Source organism: Schistosoma haematobium, chromosome 4 (assembly GCF_000699445.3).
Source record: "Schistosoma haematobium chromosome 4, whole genome shotgun sequence".
NCBI classification, from domain to species: Eukaryota; Metazoa; Platyhelminthes; class Trematoda; order Strigeidida; family Schistosomatidae; genus Schistosoma; species Schistosoma haematobium.
In genome coordinates, this window is record NC_067199.1 from 41,345,633 (window position 1) to 41,364,009 (window position 18,377).

Sequence of the window (18,377 nt, forward strand, 5' to 3'; positions counted from 1 at the left end):
GGATATTTACGAGAATATCGATTCACTCTTTAGACTGGATCTAATTGGTTGAATGTATAGAAGAGCTCGCTTCAAGAGAATCTAGCCATCTTCAACAACATTAAACCATTCAGAATTCTACGGCTTAGGCTGTTATCAAACATATAAAATACGACCCCGATATATATATATATATATATATATATATATATATATATATAATTGCTATTTTATTTAGATTTATATATTAAATGCAACGACTAAAAGTCTTCTTTGTGTTTAGGGGTATATTTATAAATAATATTTGAAATATTGAGAAAAAATACTTAATATTCGAAATGGCTACTACATTTTTAAATAAAATACTGAGAAGATTGTCCAGTTTTAATTATTATTCATGTTTTCCTCAGTTTCCAAGTAAATATTGTATTCATGATGATGATAATAATGAATTACAGAAGCCAATTTACTTGCAGACATGCAGATATACAAATAAAAATATTTTACCAAAATCTCTAGTATTTTGTTTTCGGTATTCCAGCATTGACATCATTTTCAATCCCACATTCATTTTTACCACGAACTATTTTAAAATAACCATTATCCCCCAATCACTATTCCATGAATTAGCAATTAACCAGTAGGGTACATTATTCTCTTCACCCCAACCAAGTAAACGCACTGCATGTCCACCAAGTAGGGCTCCACTAACGTGTTGGTAAACACCTGATTTGTAATTTGGGAAATCGGCATACACTTCAAAATCTACTTCAACTGGTCCATTTTGCATTAGCTCTCGCATGATAGCTTCTGGATTTGAATGAACGCGATAGACTTTTTCACCTGTAAATGAAATGTTGACCAATGTACAGCGAGAACTGATTTCGTAAAATTAAATTACTTATGAACATACATTCACAATATTTTTTCGGCTGATCTTTTCCAAACCAAAGTTTGTTGAAATTGAAAAGAAATATATACGTATTTTCGGAAGAAGCTTTCCTGTCCACCACTTGTGTGAAAACCTTAAATCTCATGTATCACTGGCTGTGGAAAACTATCGATCCATTTGGTAACCCACTTAGTCACTTTACTTATAACTAAGTCATTATAAATCGTCTCCGACAATATGCATATCAGACAATTGAGGAACAAACTGTAATGTCAGTCAGTAAGTCGCAACGTAGAACCTTGTACGTATATCCACCGGTTCACATCACCATACCCCACTAGCACAGAGAGGTGAAATCTTGTGGTGTTCATATGAACTAGTGATTCTTTTGTACTCGATGTGCACCTGGTTTGGAGGTCCAAATACAATACGTTCGTTTGTGCCCACATAGTTCGACCTGAATTAAACTGCATTATCTCGTGGATTCCTAGTTCATAGAATAGTCTGAAGGCTTTTAATTATCGCAAATTGTCAGGTCGAATCCCGGAATAGTAGGAGTATTAACAGTTCGAGTGGTGATAGAAAACATCAGGTATCAAAGATACAATTCGAGAAAATATAAATCAGTGAAAGAAAAAAATTATCACTAAATCAGAAGTTCAGTATTTGGAGGAACACAAAAAATTAATGCAACTGTATCAATGTAAACAATTTTGAGCCATGTCATTCAGTCTTTAGCAACCGGTTATGATTATCACGCAGACCACAATAAGAGGACTTTTTTATTGGCCTACGTTTAAGCTGCCTCCATTCAGTCATCGTATTCGGAGCCAGATAGGATGAGTTCCCGACCATCTATCGGTTCAGTAGACACCTCTGGAATCCACTAGTTCATCCTAACCCCTTTGTCTAAGTAATTGGTAGATGTCACTGCTGTTTCCACAGCTTTCTGGATGTCATAGAAAGATACCTAGGATTGGATATCACTTTAGTGGTTGAGTATCTACTTCACTAGGCGTTCCTAAAAAATATTTTTAACCTATTCACCATCAAGTTTCCGTGCTGCGACTTTTCTATATCTGGTAAGACGCAGACAAATTCACGCTGAAATTAGAGCGTGATCCGAGTCCAGACGTGTTTCAGAATGAGCTACAGTGTTCTGTTGAGCGCCTACTACGATGGCTAACGACGATGTGATCAATTAAGGTCCATCGATGAGTCGGTTGTGAAGGTCGCTACGTCAGATGATATTTCCCCTTACGTTCAAAGTTGGTGTCTGTTAGAAACAGACGGTTGTCCGAGCATTATAGAGGTAAATGGTCGCAATTATCTATTCACTGAGACACAACGCTGTCATATTCATCTAATTGCCCTTCTGTTTGGTTCAGTCTTCCGACTTGAACGTTAAAATAAAACTCAAGTTTTATTACATCAAAGCGTTTAGCTTTTAGGATAAGGTTTGATAGCTTGCTATAAAGTTCATTTTTAACCTCATTGTAGCTGCAATCAAGGGGAACGTAGGCAGAGATAACGAAAAATCAACGGCGTGTGTCCTAATATTTTCGAGTTTCTACTGTCTTCTTTAGTTGAACAGCGCACTTCCCACTGGGTACCTGTGTAATAGAGCCTGTTCTGCTTTAGAACTGAATACTATACCTACACCAGCGAGGCCATAGGAAGTAGCGGTGGGGTCTCCAGATAATCGACAGGTAAATCGTGCAAGTTCTTTCCGCTGACAAGATGAGATCGAATGAGTGGTTGTACTCAGGTCCCGTATGCCTGTTTCACGGACGCACAACACGTCGAAGGTGTGAGATTCTAGAGTCCTAACTAAAGAATCTTGTTGTCGTTTATAATACAAGGTTCGAAAATTAGAAGCTCTAACATGTAGTTTAGAGTGTGATTTCAGGAGACCACAGATAACATTTTGTGATAAAAATATACGAGAAGGGTTAGTTGTGGGGATGATAGATTTGTTAAAAGGTAAGGGAAGCATTCTGTCGTCAACATTAAGATACTGGTTGGTGATAGGTGTATGAAGGCAGTTGTCACTTTCCGGTTGTCATCACCATAGAAGGATATTATTCTTGAGTGACTTGAAAAAGAAGTTCAATCACAAGTGGCCTTAATAATCTGCAGACATACATTTTTTAACATATACAACTATATCAGATTGAAACTCCAGGAATAATGAATCACTTTTAGCTTTATATGTCTTTAGTGTTTAAATTATATCTTATTACCTCTAAGATAATTCATAGACTATAGAAATCCCTAATTTAACGGAATCTAAAGAATGCTCAGAGCTAACAATATAAAAGTTATACTGAATGAGGTAAATTATTTCAAAATATCTATGCACACATTTCATAATAGTATAGTCAGTGATCTGACTCTAGAAGCGAGTTCTATCTGTGAGTTTAATAACAAGGTAACTAATGATTCATTATTGAAGTGACTATTATAATATATAACGTTTCAAAACCATAAATGCATCATGCATATGTACATATGTATACTGTGAATCAGTGTTTAAATCGTTCAACTTACCATACCATTTATCCTTCTCATATGATATATTATATCCTGGTTGGCAAGTTGTTTTACATGGAGGTGTTACAACATCATCACCACATGAAGGTAATGGACCGACCACATGGTGTTCACACGGTGGAAATTCATAGGGCTGACAACCGTTTGTTGTATTATATAAATCACCTGTTACTATACCTTGGTTTTTCCAATATAACCATGCTGAATGTGGGAAACCACCATTACAACCCATTCCACAGGATGAACAACAAGATACCAGATTTTCTGCACTTAAAAATGGCTTATGCTTCCCTTTTGATTTTATACAAATACGATCAGACATAGCTTCAACTGCCCCAAATGCCTGTGAGATTGTTGTAATGCAGGAAAGATAATATATTAATGAAGTGAAAATTGGGTTGACTGTATTTAGTGCGTGTGGAAGGATTAAACGAAATGAAATTATTTTGTTGAGATTTAAAAGTGATAACTTCGTAGGGACAAGCAACAAAATTAGTGCGAACATTGATTGTCCTGTACCAAACAAAATATTGTTTACCACAATTAAAGATCGACAGGTACCCCTTATATGATATCCCAAACAAAGTGCATAAATTTACACATATTTACCCTTGCAATCGCGCTGGTCGAGCGGAAAGAAGAGTCTACATTTGGTTCCAAGAACATATTCCAAAAGAAAAACGAGTAAATCTTTCTGCACCATAACAATATTAAGCTAATTTCATAATGTAATTTTTAAAACATTTTCTCATATATTGACTATATTATTTCCAGTCGTTCTAAACTCATTACTCTACTTTTAAATGACTGATCAAAACTTATGTTATTCCTACTTATAAGCTACTTCGTAAAATTTACAAGATTTTTTATTTGGCTCTGTGATCTTTAGTTATTAGTCTGATGTTATAAAATAGTTTTACCCACATTTTATTTGTTTATAATTCTTCTCCAATCTTAATAATTCTATTGAAATCATTGCTCCACTATGATGATAACAATTCACTTCTAACCGACTTCACCCAGGGAATAAAATGAATTTATGCAATTCTACTTATATAACTGAACTTACGGTGTGAGTATGAAAAAAAAGGCTAACTTGTTGAAATAAATTTTTATTCGTGAACTTAATGTAGACTTTATTTGCTAATAATTTTCTGTTATTAATCACGTATTCCATAAATTCATTTTATTTCTACAATTATTCTTATTAACTACAAATTTTTATTTAGGTCGACCTCAAATTTTGCTGTACCCTATTTCTATGTTGCACTGAGTGTCGTTCATTAGATACACGAGTTACATATTACCACATCTCGTTCTCTCTCAGTTCCCTGGTAAATCAACAGGTCTCTAATATATCTGTTACATACACATTTACAGCCTCTCAACATCACTTGGGTTAATCATAAGTCATCATCTTGAACAGTAATCCATATATTAAAGTTGTCAGTTCCTCGTCATTATTGTGGACTTATTTTTTCAACCTATTGGGCATGCAACTACTGATAATTTGGAGACAAATTACGGATAGTGTAAAAATATATATATCTCCCATATTATTAACTCAATTTTATACGTTTTTCTTAGAGTAACATCGCTAGACTTTAAATATTTTCCTTTTAGTCCGCTGAAACATTACGGGCTATGAGGATAGTCAATTGTATTTGTGGAAAATACTGCATACATTATTTCCCTTTGAAGTTGAAAAATAATTTTATTATCTGACATAACGACGGTTGTTTCTCCATCAAAACAATTTTAGTTAAAGTCGTAATACACTAGAAAATAAATAAGTGACATATGATAATATAAACGGTGTAAACTACTGAAAGGTATTTAACATTTTAACACTTACTACTTACCCAACAAGAACCACAAGATGACTGGTCACGTATTTCAGAGATAGAAGGACAATGTGGCCATTCTACCCTCGCATCAAAGCTCTTGGGTAATTCATCTGATGTGTAACCAGCACATAAAGTCTCTAGTTGTTCATTATTTGGATCTGGAAGTGTACCTAACATTCTACGAATATCAGATACTGTCCTAAATCTTGTAGTAGGAGCAGCTTTCCAAGTCGTATTGGCCTTAATATTTTATGACAGAAAGAAAAAAAGGAAGATGTTCAGATATATTATTGTGACTTATGATGGCCATTATTGAATTTAAAACTAATTCTCAATATCTTCAAACCAAATATTCCGTTTAGAGTTTTCTAACTTTCTTGTATACAAATGTCAAACATAAATTAACTTTGTTTGCTCAGGTGTGTGGGTGTGTGATCGATCCTCTAAAATAAAGTGACACGTGATGAAGTGATAATTGTTAAAGGAAACCAAATTACTGACATGGAAGTTCTCTCAAGTGATTGTAGAGTACAGGGTTTTGTGGGTCATTAATCAACCAATAAAATTGAGACGTGACCATCTGGTTTAATTTTTGACTACTATATCGAAAACCCTAATGATGATCTTTATTATCAGTCGCTAGCGATGTAACGGAAACTTCGAATTGGTTTTTCACAATCCAGGTTCTCAAGGATGTGCAGCAAAAAATTAGTAGTATTAGTAACTAACATAACTGAACTTTTTTCTTGATTCATTTAACAACGACATTTCCAATTAAGTGGTTGGAATAGTCTTATGATTATTTAGGCAAAAAATTATCATTGAAAAGGAAATAAGTGATAGCCACTTAGGATGAGGGGAACAAATGATGACTACCTTTTGTTTAATTTGTTTGTCTATTTCAAGAGAATATTTATTAATTAGTTGTTATGAAATTTTTCTTTTTACGCAACCATCATTGACTCAGTGACTGTTTCTGTACTCTTTAGTGTTTACAAACTACAAGTTAGATAACCTTAAATCTAGTATTGAGCTTTGTACAGCGGTCATGAATCTAATGATATTTATTGTCTGTAATGCGTTATGCTATATTTTACATAAATAATTAGGTGGGTTTTTTGAGTTTACGTAACAACAGATCATAGTGATTACTGAACAAGGTAACTACTGAAAATCATAAATTCCGGTGTCACATTTATCAGTCTTATGGGAGATTTCCTAATTGACTGAACATCGCGCGAAACGTCAATTTTTGTAAGGATATTTCATGTACTCACCCAAAAGTAGATTCATTCTGTCTCACCTTAATTATTTACAGGCAGGATATAAAGTACTATTAGGCAGATGAATTTTAAATATAAAATATGAAAACCATATTCATTTGTATCTTTCCGTTGACGTTGAGGACTGCAATCGGTCAGTCTCTTATTGACATATGTGCGTGTTGTGAGCATTGCCTCGATATAGCCTCAAGTCACAAGCATGCTAAGCAAAGACGGATAGTAGCTAGCAGTGGAATCCAGGACGTGGGTTTCGTGCCATTTGACACTGGTCAGCTGGATATACCTCTATCCTAGAGTAGATGTTTACAACATGCACATATGCCAATAACATGCTGATCAGTTGCAGTCCTCGACTTCAATAGGAAGAATCAAACAAGTGATACAAATAAATTAAGCTTCACCCGATTGCATAAGCTAGTACCTCTGGACTCAGTAGCTAAATTGATAATGCAGTGGCGTTTGAATCTAACGGTACTGGGTTCGAGTGTTCAAGTAAACATCAACTCAAGGATGCAGTCACATCCGACAGACTTACCACAAATAGGACCAAACTTTTAGCCTGAATTCCGCTGTTAGCCATCACCCATCTTTGTTGAAAACTAGGTTTCTTGGATTTTGATTTTGTTGAGCTGTAATATATATAACCAGCTATTGTTTTCAATCCACTAGTTTTTTGTTATTGCACTTGTTGTAAATTTTAGAGTTGGTTTCAGTAGCGTATGAGACTGCATTTACGTACCGTAAATAAATCCCAGACCAAGCTAAAGTAGTTATTTAGTATTTTCTGGTTTTTCAACTGATGCTAGTCTATCTTGAAAACAGCCTTTAGACTGAACGAATTTCTATATACTACTCGATCATAAATAACTAATAGTTATCAGTCTTGTATAGGATTACACAGAAAATTAGCTTTCTGAATGATTAATGCATAAATAGAACAGTAATATCTGTTACTGAATTTCATGACTAATTTTAATTTCTGAAGGAAAGTAACTATGAGGCAAAATATTTTAAGACTACTTAAATGTAAGTGATTATAATTTCAGTAAAATATGTTGAAAAATATATGAAGATAAAGATTGACATACCGGATCAAAAAGATCGTCTTATTTTTTCTATTAAGTATTTAAACAATCATATGTGGTCAAACATAACTTCAATGTAACAGTACCGTGTTAGTGTTGAGTTCCGAATCAAGATAAAATAATTACTCTATAGATTCTGATTTTAGAGAGAAGTATATCGGAAGAACAGAAATGTGACTATCAACCCGAATCACTAAGGAAATTTTGTAGGATATATTTTCTATAGGCTAAAACGTTACTGATAGTTTTATCATGCATTCATCTTATTCACTTCTCACTTGTTCATGAATAGACTTGAATCTCACATCTCTTGATAAAACGACGATTTGGAATTCATCATCTTGAATTTACCGAATTCAATGAGTTTTATAAATTAAAATATATCTAAAAAATATTCCCTGGCGTCCTTCGAAGACTAAACAGTGTTGTACATTTCAACTGCAAAATAATTCTTAAGTGGTGACTTATTTTTGTTTTAACACGATACAGATTTCACGTTTGAGATAATAAATATGCCAACCTGAAAAGATAACTACTATTCTACTATGAAGATGGTCGACGAATTTCGGTCGATGAAGTCTTATAAACTAGACGACATTGGTTAGTCATTTCGTTATAGCTTCCCGGAACACAGCATTTAGCACATATGCCCTTATCAGAGATCAAACATAGACTCACAGGTCACTCCTTAAGTGAGAACGATTTTTAAATAGAACTAAGTTGAAGTTTAATAATTTATATCTATAACTTCAATCAATTATTGAATTTATTAGACGGTATCATCAGTAAGGAGTGTCACACTATCGACATGCTTGAATTCCATTTGCCATAGATTCTCAGAACTTCCACTTGAAGTTATTTATCATTAAACATATTATATAATGATAATAATAATTAATTTACATATAATATAACTTAATGTATATTTCATTTACCTCATAATTGATATAATGGATTAGTTCCAACGAGAGAGGTTGGTACATACGTTTATGTTGTTTAGCATCAATTTCATTGAAAGTATAACTTAGTAAAATTATTATGTAATATTGTAATAAGTAAATATTGTACTGAATCATTATCATCATATAAATAAACAATCTAAATAGTTTAGAATATTTATATACTAAAATGTAAACTTTTTTCTCTATAAATTATTTATTCAATTATTATACTGACTATTTGTCCATACAATTGAACATACATACAAATATCCTGGTTCTTGTGTGTCCATTCTCACAGCTTACAGATTACACTATAATATATAAACAATTAACTTTCCATTACATTATCGTAATTTGATTGATTTCTTTCGAATAATGTTACTAATCTGTATAATAACACTATAAATGACCTCCATGATTTAAATTTCGAGTAATAGTTAGTGTAATAGGCATACAATATACGATTTATGATTTTCTGCAGTGTTAATTAATTGATAACAGTTCTTAAATATCCAATGGGTGTGAAGTAATAAGATGTTCTTCAGTGTAGGGTTGTGCAGGTTGTGTAGATGGAAACTCAACATTCTCCACAACCCTATACTGATAATTACGATGTACTTACTAGTGCGATAAGCCTAACATGGAAAGGCTGGGACGCAGCCGATCATTTGTAAATGACTCCAACTTATTGAAGATATGTTTTCCAACGCATAAAGAGGGTTTCAGCTTGCGTAAAGTCACGGCTTCGATAAAACTTGGTATGCGACCTTTAAGACTTCTGTATAACACTACATTGGCTGACGTTTTATTAACCATATGACAAGTCTCAACCAAATACTTATCAATGTATGGAGATACTTGTCCATCCTGTGATCTTATTTGACCATTGGAATTCATCTGTTTCAGCAGCTATTTAAGTATGTGTCCAACCACCTTTTATCGGAGATCACGATTACATCTGTCTATGTATGTGTTTCCGCACATACATGTAAATTGATAGACGCAATAGAATGTGGCAATAGTTTACATGGTGTTTACGTTCCTAGTGAAACATAGATCTTGAGTTTTCGATAGTGATGAGTTGGGCTACGTAAAAGGTTTTACTGATATCCAGTTTACGCCGTTTTCAAGATAAGCCAATTTGTGTCATCTCTGAATGGTAGGGAAAACTATGATCGATTTTCGGGTCTCATGATCTTGCTGCCTTTTCGATGGTTTATAAACCTTAATGAGCAACCGTTATTTATCAATGTTTCAATTAGGGTCTGTACATCTCCCTCAATCGTATCGCTAGTGCAAGTACGACTGATCCTATTGAATAAGCCCCTTATAATTCCACGTTTGTACCAGATTGGACAGTGACCATGGAAACTAAGATACTGCTTTGTCCATATCAGCTTTCTATATACAGAACGTTTTGATGGAACCATTATCTTTCCTACTGATTAGTATGTCTATAAAAAGGACCCGGTTATTCCATATATACCATAAACACATCGGCCACCAATTATCATAAACAGCTACCCATAGCTATGCCATAGATCAGTCCAAAATGCTCTTCCTCAAAAGCGAATTTCACATTGTCAGTACATAGTAATAATAATAAATCTCTAAGAGATTTGACAGGCAACGTCAGTTGAAGACTGTTTAATGGGGCGTAGTCACACAAAGCACTAATGGTCTTTCTAAGAGATACATTTGTACACAAAGCGTTTACTCAAAGGAAGATATTGTCTTGGTTTCTGTATTAGCATCCAATAAGTAACTAATTGATTCCAATGAATATTTCAAAGAATACTCACAAGGTTGGTATCGAATAGGGTTTAGTACTTTTTCAGCTATTTCCTAATGCTATGTGTAGGTGACAGACACATGGATAGAATTAGACGTAAGGGGATATTGCACTTATGAATTTTCGGTGGTGCATATAAATGAGGATACATCGAACCGATAGGTTTCAATAAATTAAACTTTTTTGTTCATAGCATCCACGTTAAGCAATTTCTTTTCTAATTTACGTAATACATCACAGTCAACATTGGCCATAAATTTGCTTTCATGACTGACAATGGTTGTTATTTTATCAGTATTACTTCGCTATTCTTTTAATGCCTTGAAATGCTCAGAAGTTAATGTGCTTGTTTACTTTAGTCCAGGGACACCAAACTAATGCTCTATATCCACTTACTTACTTACCTACTTACTTACTTACGCCTGTTACTCCTAGTGGAGCATAGGCCGCCGGCCAGCATTCTCCAACTCACTCTGTCCTCCGCATTCTTTTCTAGTTCCATCCAATTCTTGTTCATCTTTCTCATGTCTATCTCCATTTCTTGGCGTAATGTGTTCTTTGGTCTTCCTCTTTTCCTTTGACCTTGAGGATTCCATGTGAGGGCTTGTCTTGTGACGCAGTTGGGTGCTTTCCTCTATGTGTGTCCTATCCACTTCCAGCGCTTCTTCCTGATTTCTTCCTCCACTGGGATCTGGTTTGTTCTCTCCCACAGTACGTTGTTGCTAATAGTTTCCGGCCAATGGATCTGAAGTATTTTGCGTAGACAATTGTTAATAAACACCTGTATTTTCTGGATGATGGCTTTCGTAGTTCTCCAGGTTTCTGCCCCATACAGTAGAACCGTCTTGACATTTGTATTGAAAATCCTGACCTTGGTGTTGGTTGACAGTTGCTTTGAGTTCCAGATGTTCTTCAGTTGTAAATATGCTGCTCTTGCTTTGCCGATCCGCGCCTTCACATCTGCATCAGATCCACCCTGTTCATCAATGATGCTGCCCAAATACGTAAAGGTTTTCACATCTTCCAAATCTTCTCCGTCAATTGTGATTGGATTGGTGCATTCTGTGTTGTATCGGAGAATCCTGCTTTTCCCTTTGTGTATATTGAGACCTATTGCTGCTGAGGCTGCTGCCACACTGTTCGTCTTTTCCTCCATTTGTTGTTGCGTTTGGGATAGAAGGGCCAGATCATCTGCGAAGTCTAGATCATCCAACTGCCTCTTAGATGTCCATTGTATCCCGCGCTTCCCTTCAGATGTTGACGTCTTCATGATCCAGGCGATCACCAGGAGAAAGAGAAAGGGTGTGAGTTAGCAACCTTGCCTAACACCGGTCTTCACTTCGAACGACTTTGTCAACTGTCCTCCATGCACGATTTTGAAGTGTAATCCATCATATGAGTTCTGTATGATATTGACTATCTTCTGAGGCACGCCGTAGTGTCGAAGAAGTTTCCATAGTGTTGTTCTGTCCACGCTATCAAATGCCTTTTCGTAGTCAATGAAGTTGATGTAGAGTGATGAACTCCATTCAATTGATTGTTGCACAATGATACGTAGAGTTGCGATTTGGTCTGTACACGATCTATCCTTACGGAATCCTGCGTGTTGGTCACGAAGTTGGACGTCTACGCAGTCCTTCATCCTGTTTAACAATACCCTGTTGAAGACTTTTCCCGGTATTGAGAGAAGAGTGATGCCCCTGTAGTTATCACAGTTGCTGAGATCGCCTTTCTTCGGTATTTTTATCAGAACTCCCTCTTTCCAGTCTGTTGGTGCTTGTTCCTCATTCCAAGTCTTGCTGAAGAGAATGTGAAGTATCCTTGCAGTTACCGCTACGTCTGCTTTCAGTGCCTCTGCTGGAATGTTGTCTGCTCCTGCTGCTTTGCCACTCTTGATTTACCTGATGGCCATGCTGATTTCTTCAATTGTTGGTGGGCCAACATTGATTGGGAGGTCCGTGGGTGCTGCTTCGATGTTGGGTGGGTTCAGTGGAGCTGGTCGATACAAGAGTTCTTTGAAGTGTTCTACCCACCTGTTTTGTTGCTCTTCAATGTTGGTGATTACCTTGCCTTCCTTGCTTTTCACTGGTCGTTCTGGTTTGCGGCGATTTCCAGAGAGTTTTTTTGTCGTGTCATGTCTCATGTTTCCTTCTCTTACAGCCTTTTCCGCCGCCGTTGCTAAATCTTCCACATATTTACGTTTGTCGGTTCTGATACTCCTCTTCACTTGTTTGTTAACTTCTGTGTATTCAGCTTCTGCTTTGGCTTTTTCTGCTCTTGTTCGACTGGTATTGATTGCCGCTTTCTTGTTCCTCCTTTCTTGAATCTTACCAAGTGTATCAACAGTGATCCATTCCTTGTGATGGTGCTTCTTGTGACCCAGAACCTCATGGCATATTGAAGTGATTGCCTCTTTGATCCCATTCCAGTTGCTCTCTATAGTAGTTCCTTCTCTATTGAGTAGATCATGAAAGGCCTGGAATCTATTGCTGAGGACTATCTTGAATTTGTTGAGTTTGTCAGTATCCTGAAGAAAGGCTGTATTGAACTTTTGTGATATTGTCCTCCCCGTTGTCCAGTGCTTCTTGAGTTTCAATTTCATCTTGGCAACCAGCAAGTGATGATCTGATGCTATATCAACTCCTCTCTTGGTTCGCACGTCCTCCATCATCCTCCTGGACTTTTTGTTGATGCAGATGTGGTCGATTTGGTTCTGTGTAGTGTGATCCGGTGAAGTCCATGTGGCTTTGTGTATGCGTTTATGTGGGAATATGGTGCCGCCTATGACCAGTTTATTGAAGGCACATAGGTTTGCAAATCTCTCACCATTTTCGTTCCTTTCTCCCAGTCCGTGTCGTCCCATGATGTCTTCATATCCAGTGTTGTCCGTTCCAAACTTGGCATTGAAATCTCTCATCAGAATGGTCAGGTTCTTTGTTGGGCACTTCTCGATGATTGACTGCAGCCTATTGTAGAATTGATCTTTAGTGTCTTCATTGTGGTCGTTGGTAGGCGCACAGCATTGGGTGATGTTCATTGAAAAGCCCCCTTTATTTGTTTTGAAGGAGGCTTTGATGATCCTTGGTCCATGAGATTCCCATCCTATAAGTGCATTTTGTGCTTGTTTGGGCAGCATCAATGCAACTCCTTGTGTATGTGGAGCATTTTCTTCTTCATGGCCGGAGTATAACAGAAACTCTCCTGAAGCTAGTCGTTGTTGTCCAACTTGCGTCTAATGTGTTTCACTTATCCCAAGCACCTCTAGGTTGTATCTCCTCATTTCTGCAGCAATTTGGAAGACTCTCCCAGTCTCTCACATTGTACGAACATTCCATGTACCTAAATAAATGGTCGCTCTGGTTGTCAGAAGGGGCATCGGCCTCGTGACTTCCGAAGGGATTCGGCTTTCATCATGAGGCGTCATAACTCTTCTAAAGAAGAGCTTCTGACTCCCAGGGCAGAGCTTAAAAGGTTCGAATAATTTTTTCTGGTTAGCGTTTTTTAGCGAGTTATTTTTCTACATGGTGGAGACGCTAACCCCATGCCCAACCCTCCTCCTTTATCCGGTTTGGGACCGGCAGTAGCCCCGTGGGTGGACTCCAGGCGGAGCTGCTATATCCACTAGTTCAGCATTATACAAAGTTTGATTCTCTAAGAATGAAGGGGTTGAAGTGTTCATTCGATCATAGAGGTTTTCGAATTGGATATCAATTGCCAATCAACATGTTTGTTGTAGGAACAGAGAAATTAAAACCCAGAGAAAGTGCTTCCTTTTTATGAGCAAACAATACAATGAAGGATAAATTAGGGAATATCTATTAGAATTGATTAGGAAACGAATTGGCATGATAGTTAAAAGGCGTGACCAGTGGAGTTCAAACGTGTAGAATGTGAAGCAGTTACCCATTGAAGACAATGGTAGATAGTCGCGCAACGACGCCGATTGATTGATGTTGGACACCAATGCTTTTGGATATTAGCTAATTAGTCTAAAATGTAAACGTTCGCTATTGATACCGAAGGCCTTGAATTTATTTCTGAGTGCGGAATCGTCTATATGCACTGCTGAAGAGTCTCACATTAGGACGAAACGGCCGTCTACTGCTTTCAAGTTCTCAATGGAGGTCGAACACTGATCGTTTCGTGATCTCATTGAAATTCGACAATTTTCGCTCTGTCATATATATTCAAATACCCATTTATTTAACTCATAAATTTATTTTGCATTACAGATAAACACGTAGATTACATGTAGATTATATTAATTTTTCAAGAGAAAGTAGATAATACATTCAGAATTGTATGTATTTAGTACTAGTTCATTCTCATATCATGTTCACTTACAATATATACATAAAATGAATAATATAAACAATTTTAAATGTTCATTCACATTAAAAACACAATACACATGAACAAGGACATAGATACAAATGTTATAATAGATAAATTATATTCAATATTATGATATTTATTTTAATGAACCTATTGAATTTAAAAATTTCACCTTTTCATATTGTTTATTGTTCATGATTTAAGTTGACAGTATACGCATTTATGCACTAGTCTATATGGGTATGAATGGTTGATAATGAATATAGACAATTTACAGTACGTTTTACTAGTCATATATTCATATTTTATATGATTTTACTTATATAAATGCCAATTCATTATGTGCTTTCAAAGCGCTAAAATCAAACTCATATAGAGTACTTTGAAATGTATCCAATATCAACTCATTTATAGTTTAAATAGTTGAATATTTTAAAACAAATTCTAGTTAGTTACATGTAATTTTATAAGGTTATTCGATAAATGTTAATACTTTGAATTGTTTTAATTCAACTTTTGAAAAATTTGTTGAGATGCACTGAATCACTTGAGAAATATTTGAATTGAAATAGCACGTTTATGAAGACAGTTTAATTTGAGAGTAGTCAGTCAGCTGTAGTGCTCGTTATTCAATATAATTCTTCGTATACAGTTCGTCTTGATAACCATTACTAGATAACACCCCAACAGTGTATTAATCAAAAGGCTAATACGAAGTGTTGATTACGTTTATTATTGGAACACACAGATATCCAAATTTACAAGTACGCTAAGCAAGCATGAAAAAGTAGTGCCGTAAAGCTAATAGGCAAGCGAATGAGCGTTCGAGTCGATGTGCGAGCGAGTCAGCGAGTTCTCGAGTCATTGAATCATTTAAGAGACTAATAGTAAGGCTAGCAGAGTGAATATATGCGTAGGCAGTAAGCGATGCTCAAGCATAAATATTCATACATGTGTAACAGTAATAAAGGTACAATGATATAGATAAGTTTTTATAGTAATGATGACTCCATCCGTTAAATAACTTAACGAAAAGGGCTTGACCAAATTAAATGTGAACAAACTCAACTGCACTTGAGCTGCTATACAGCTATGGAAATCTAAGTCTTCGTTATTAAGTAGAAAACGTTTTGGAAGAATTTTGTATATCTTGAAGGTAGTTAATACCGTTGGCTGGTGGATCATAGAAAACTATGATCCAAATGGACCATTATATTCACACTTACTAGTTTGAATGTGCAGAGACTCGGGTTGGATTCCATAATGAAGTAATAGATGCTAGCTAGAAAGAAATATTCGTCCATTACTCTCTGCACATATAATTATGCTGAAGTTTATATCTTGTAATTATTGCCCAAATACCCTTTGAACTATGATACCCACTGAGGTACCAGATCATTTTCTGGGTCATAGTAACCAATGTGATTTATTATTACTATAGACATTTAACACTTGAACTTAGTCACTAACGAATAATTCATTTACATTTACATTAAAAATTGTCAATCTAACACAATAAACATCCCTTTAATGTTCGATATGATAAGAAAAGCGCAATTTTACATAGTGTGTTTAGTTATATATTCAGTCACCTATAATATTTGTTTAGAATAATAATTAGAACATCAAATTAGTTAGAAATTCAGACAGTCATACCCACACGGATGTGAAATTTCAGACAGAATAATGAATTAATGAGAAAAATACTGATGTTCAACAAATAGTTTGTAGTTTTAAAGTTCTCTGAACCTACTTCAATTTGGTGGGGATAAGAAGATAAGTGAGTGGTTCACGTATATTACCTTTAGTCACAAGCATTATAAGCAGAAATGTACGGTGACTAGTAGTAAAAAACAGGGCATGCGTTTTGTCTTATTTGGGACTCCTCAGCAGATGGTGAATTCAAAATAGGACGAAAAGGGAGTCATGGATTCAAATGCTAGCCAACATACATCTCTACCTATAATATCTATCGTAGCTTATAAAACAGGTTGCCTTTAATTGTACAGCAGAAATATGACATGTTATATTGAAACCCTATTATGATGATAGATTGGCTGTGTAGTGATGGTATTAAAATCAGTAAATTTAGGTTTTGTACTGTTAACTAAATTGAGCCTAGTGACAGTAGGATATTTCATTGATGTAACTTACATACAGATGGAAGAAGTTTGAAAAAGCTATGTCATCATTAGTAATTAACTAACATACTGTAACTTTTGTCCTCAGCTTCATTTATCAACGTTCATCAACTGAATGAAACTCACTTCAGAGATTATCATTACTGAAATTATTGAACTACTTGAGACAATTTCAGTAGTTCAAAATAATTAATAACGGAAAGAGATTTAACTAAAAAACACTCCAACTATTTTATAAGATATAACTACTACCCGGTGTCTGACTGCTCATGAACAGATCATTAACTCATATTTTTGTACCCAGATTTTGGATTTTTTAAGCTCAATCTCCTATTTCAATGTTTCTGCACCTTACCTATTAAGGTGTTCAATTATTTTCATAAGAGAATGATAATATATTTTCTGGAATCATGCATTTTTTCATTGTGTTTAGGCTTTGGGTAACAAAGTGTTCAATTCTTGACATTACTAATTACCTATGAATATGAGACATATTATGAACTCACGTACTCTTTTATCGACCTTACAACTGGTTGTGAAGCTAATTACTGTGACATTGAGTCGAAAATACAATGTTCGTTGGTACACTTTCCGCCTTGTCTGTCTTCGAGAGAAAAGAGATTATTTTAAACTGAATATATCGAAGGAAATGTTAATTTTGGAAATTCGTTTGAATTATTTCTTGTTCTGTGCTCAGAGTTTTTTAATGTTACTTAATATATAGTATTAAACTGACCACTTGCTATTACTGTGTCACATTTTACCCTTTACTACTATGTGTTCTTGAATAACTATCAGTTCTTTACATTTATATTATGATATATATGCGTGTGACTTCACTTTATCTTGATAAACTTAAACATATTCAGCCATGAATAGTTTTCATATTATAAATAACCATTCATAGTTGAGCATCAATCATGAATTAACCTTTAAAAGAATCACTTTCAACCTCTTCTGTTATAACTAAATATTTGAAAAAGTTAATTAAATCATATCACAAAATAAGTACTGAATTTTTTTCAAGGTGACTTATTCACTTGATGAGCATAGACCTGAAATATAATCTACTTATTTTTTCTAAAAATATGTAAATAAAAAATAAATGTTTCTATCAAAATGTGGTACGTCTGATTTTATTTTAATGTGCAAAAATAATCCAGAATGGGAGACAACAGTAATTGTCACATATACTTAATAAGTCCATTCTGATCCTCGTAAATAGTCGAAGGTATTAATTAATAATAGTGAAATTCTTCGTGAATTGTATCTTACAACACATTACTTCTGAGGCGAGCCGTCTAACTCATTACGACAAGAAGTCGATAAAGTCAAACTGAGAGTTGTATATAACGGTTTACCTATTGTTAACAGCTAAGTTCCCGAAACATGATCTCTCTGAGACTACATTGATCTCAACTTTGAAGAGAAGAGAAAGACGCTTTGAATTAGCATTTATAAGGCGGATAAATAAATGATGTCATAAGTTGTGGACGATAAATGAAATATTGAGAAGCGAAATGAAACGT

The 18,377-nt window shown here is 35.1% G+C and overlaps 1 protein-coding gene across 2 annotated transcripts; it reads right to left on the minus strand.

The window, feature by feature from the left end:
* Positions 1-248: 248 nt before the first annotated feature.
* Positions 249-8,916, minus strand: MS3_00008098 (uncharacterized protein). Of its 2 annotated transcripts, XM_012943886.3 has the most exons (4): positions 8,575-8,916; positions 5,287-5,511; positions 3,422-3,767; positions 495-822 (listed from the first exon to the last, which is right to left on the minus strand). In XM_012943886.3, exons 1-4 carry the CDS (start codon positions 8,722-8,724, stop codon positions 563-565), a joined length of 981 nt encoding a protein of 326 aa, XP_012799340.3. In that variant the 5' UTR covers positions 8,725-8,916; the 3' UTR covers positions 495-562. The 2 variants fall into 2 exon arrangements, with proteins under 2 accessions (XP_051067031.1, XP_012799340.3); XM_051216441.1 differs by having other exon boundaries at positions 249-5,511.
* Between the last annotated feature and the right edge of the window lie 9,461 nt (positions 8,917-18,377).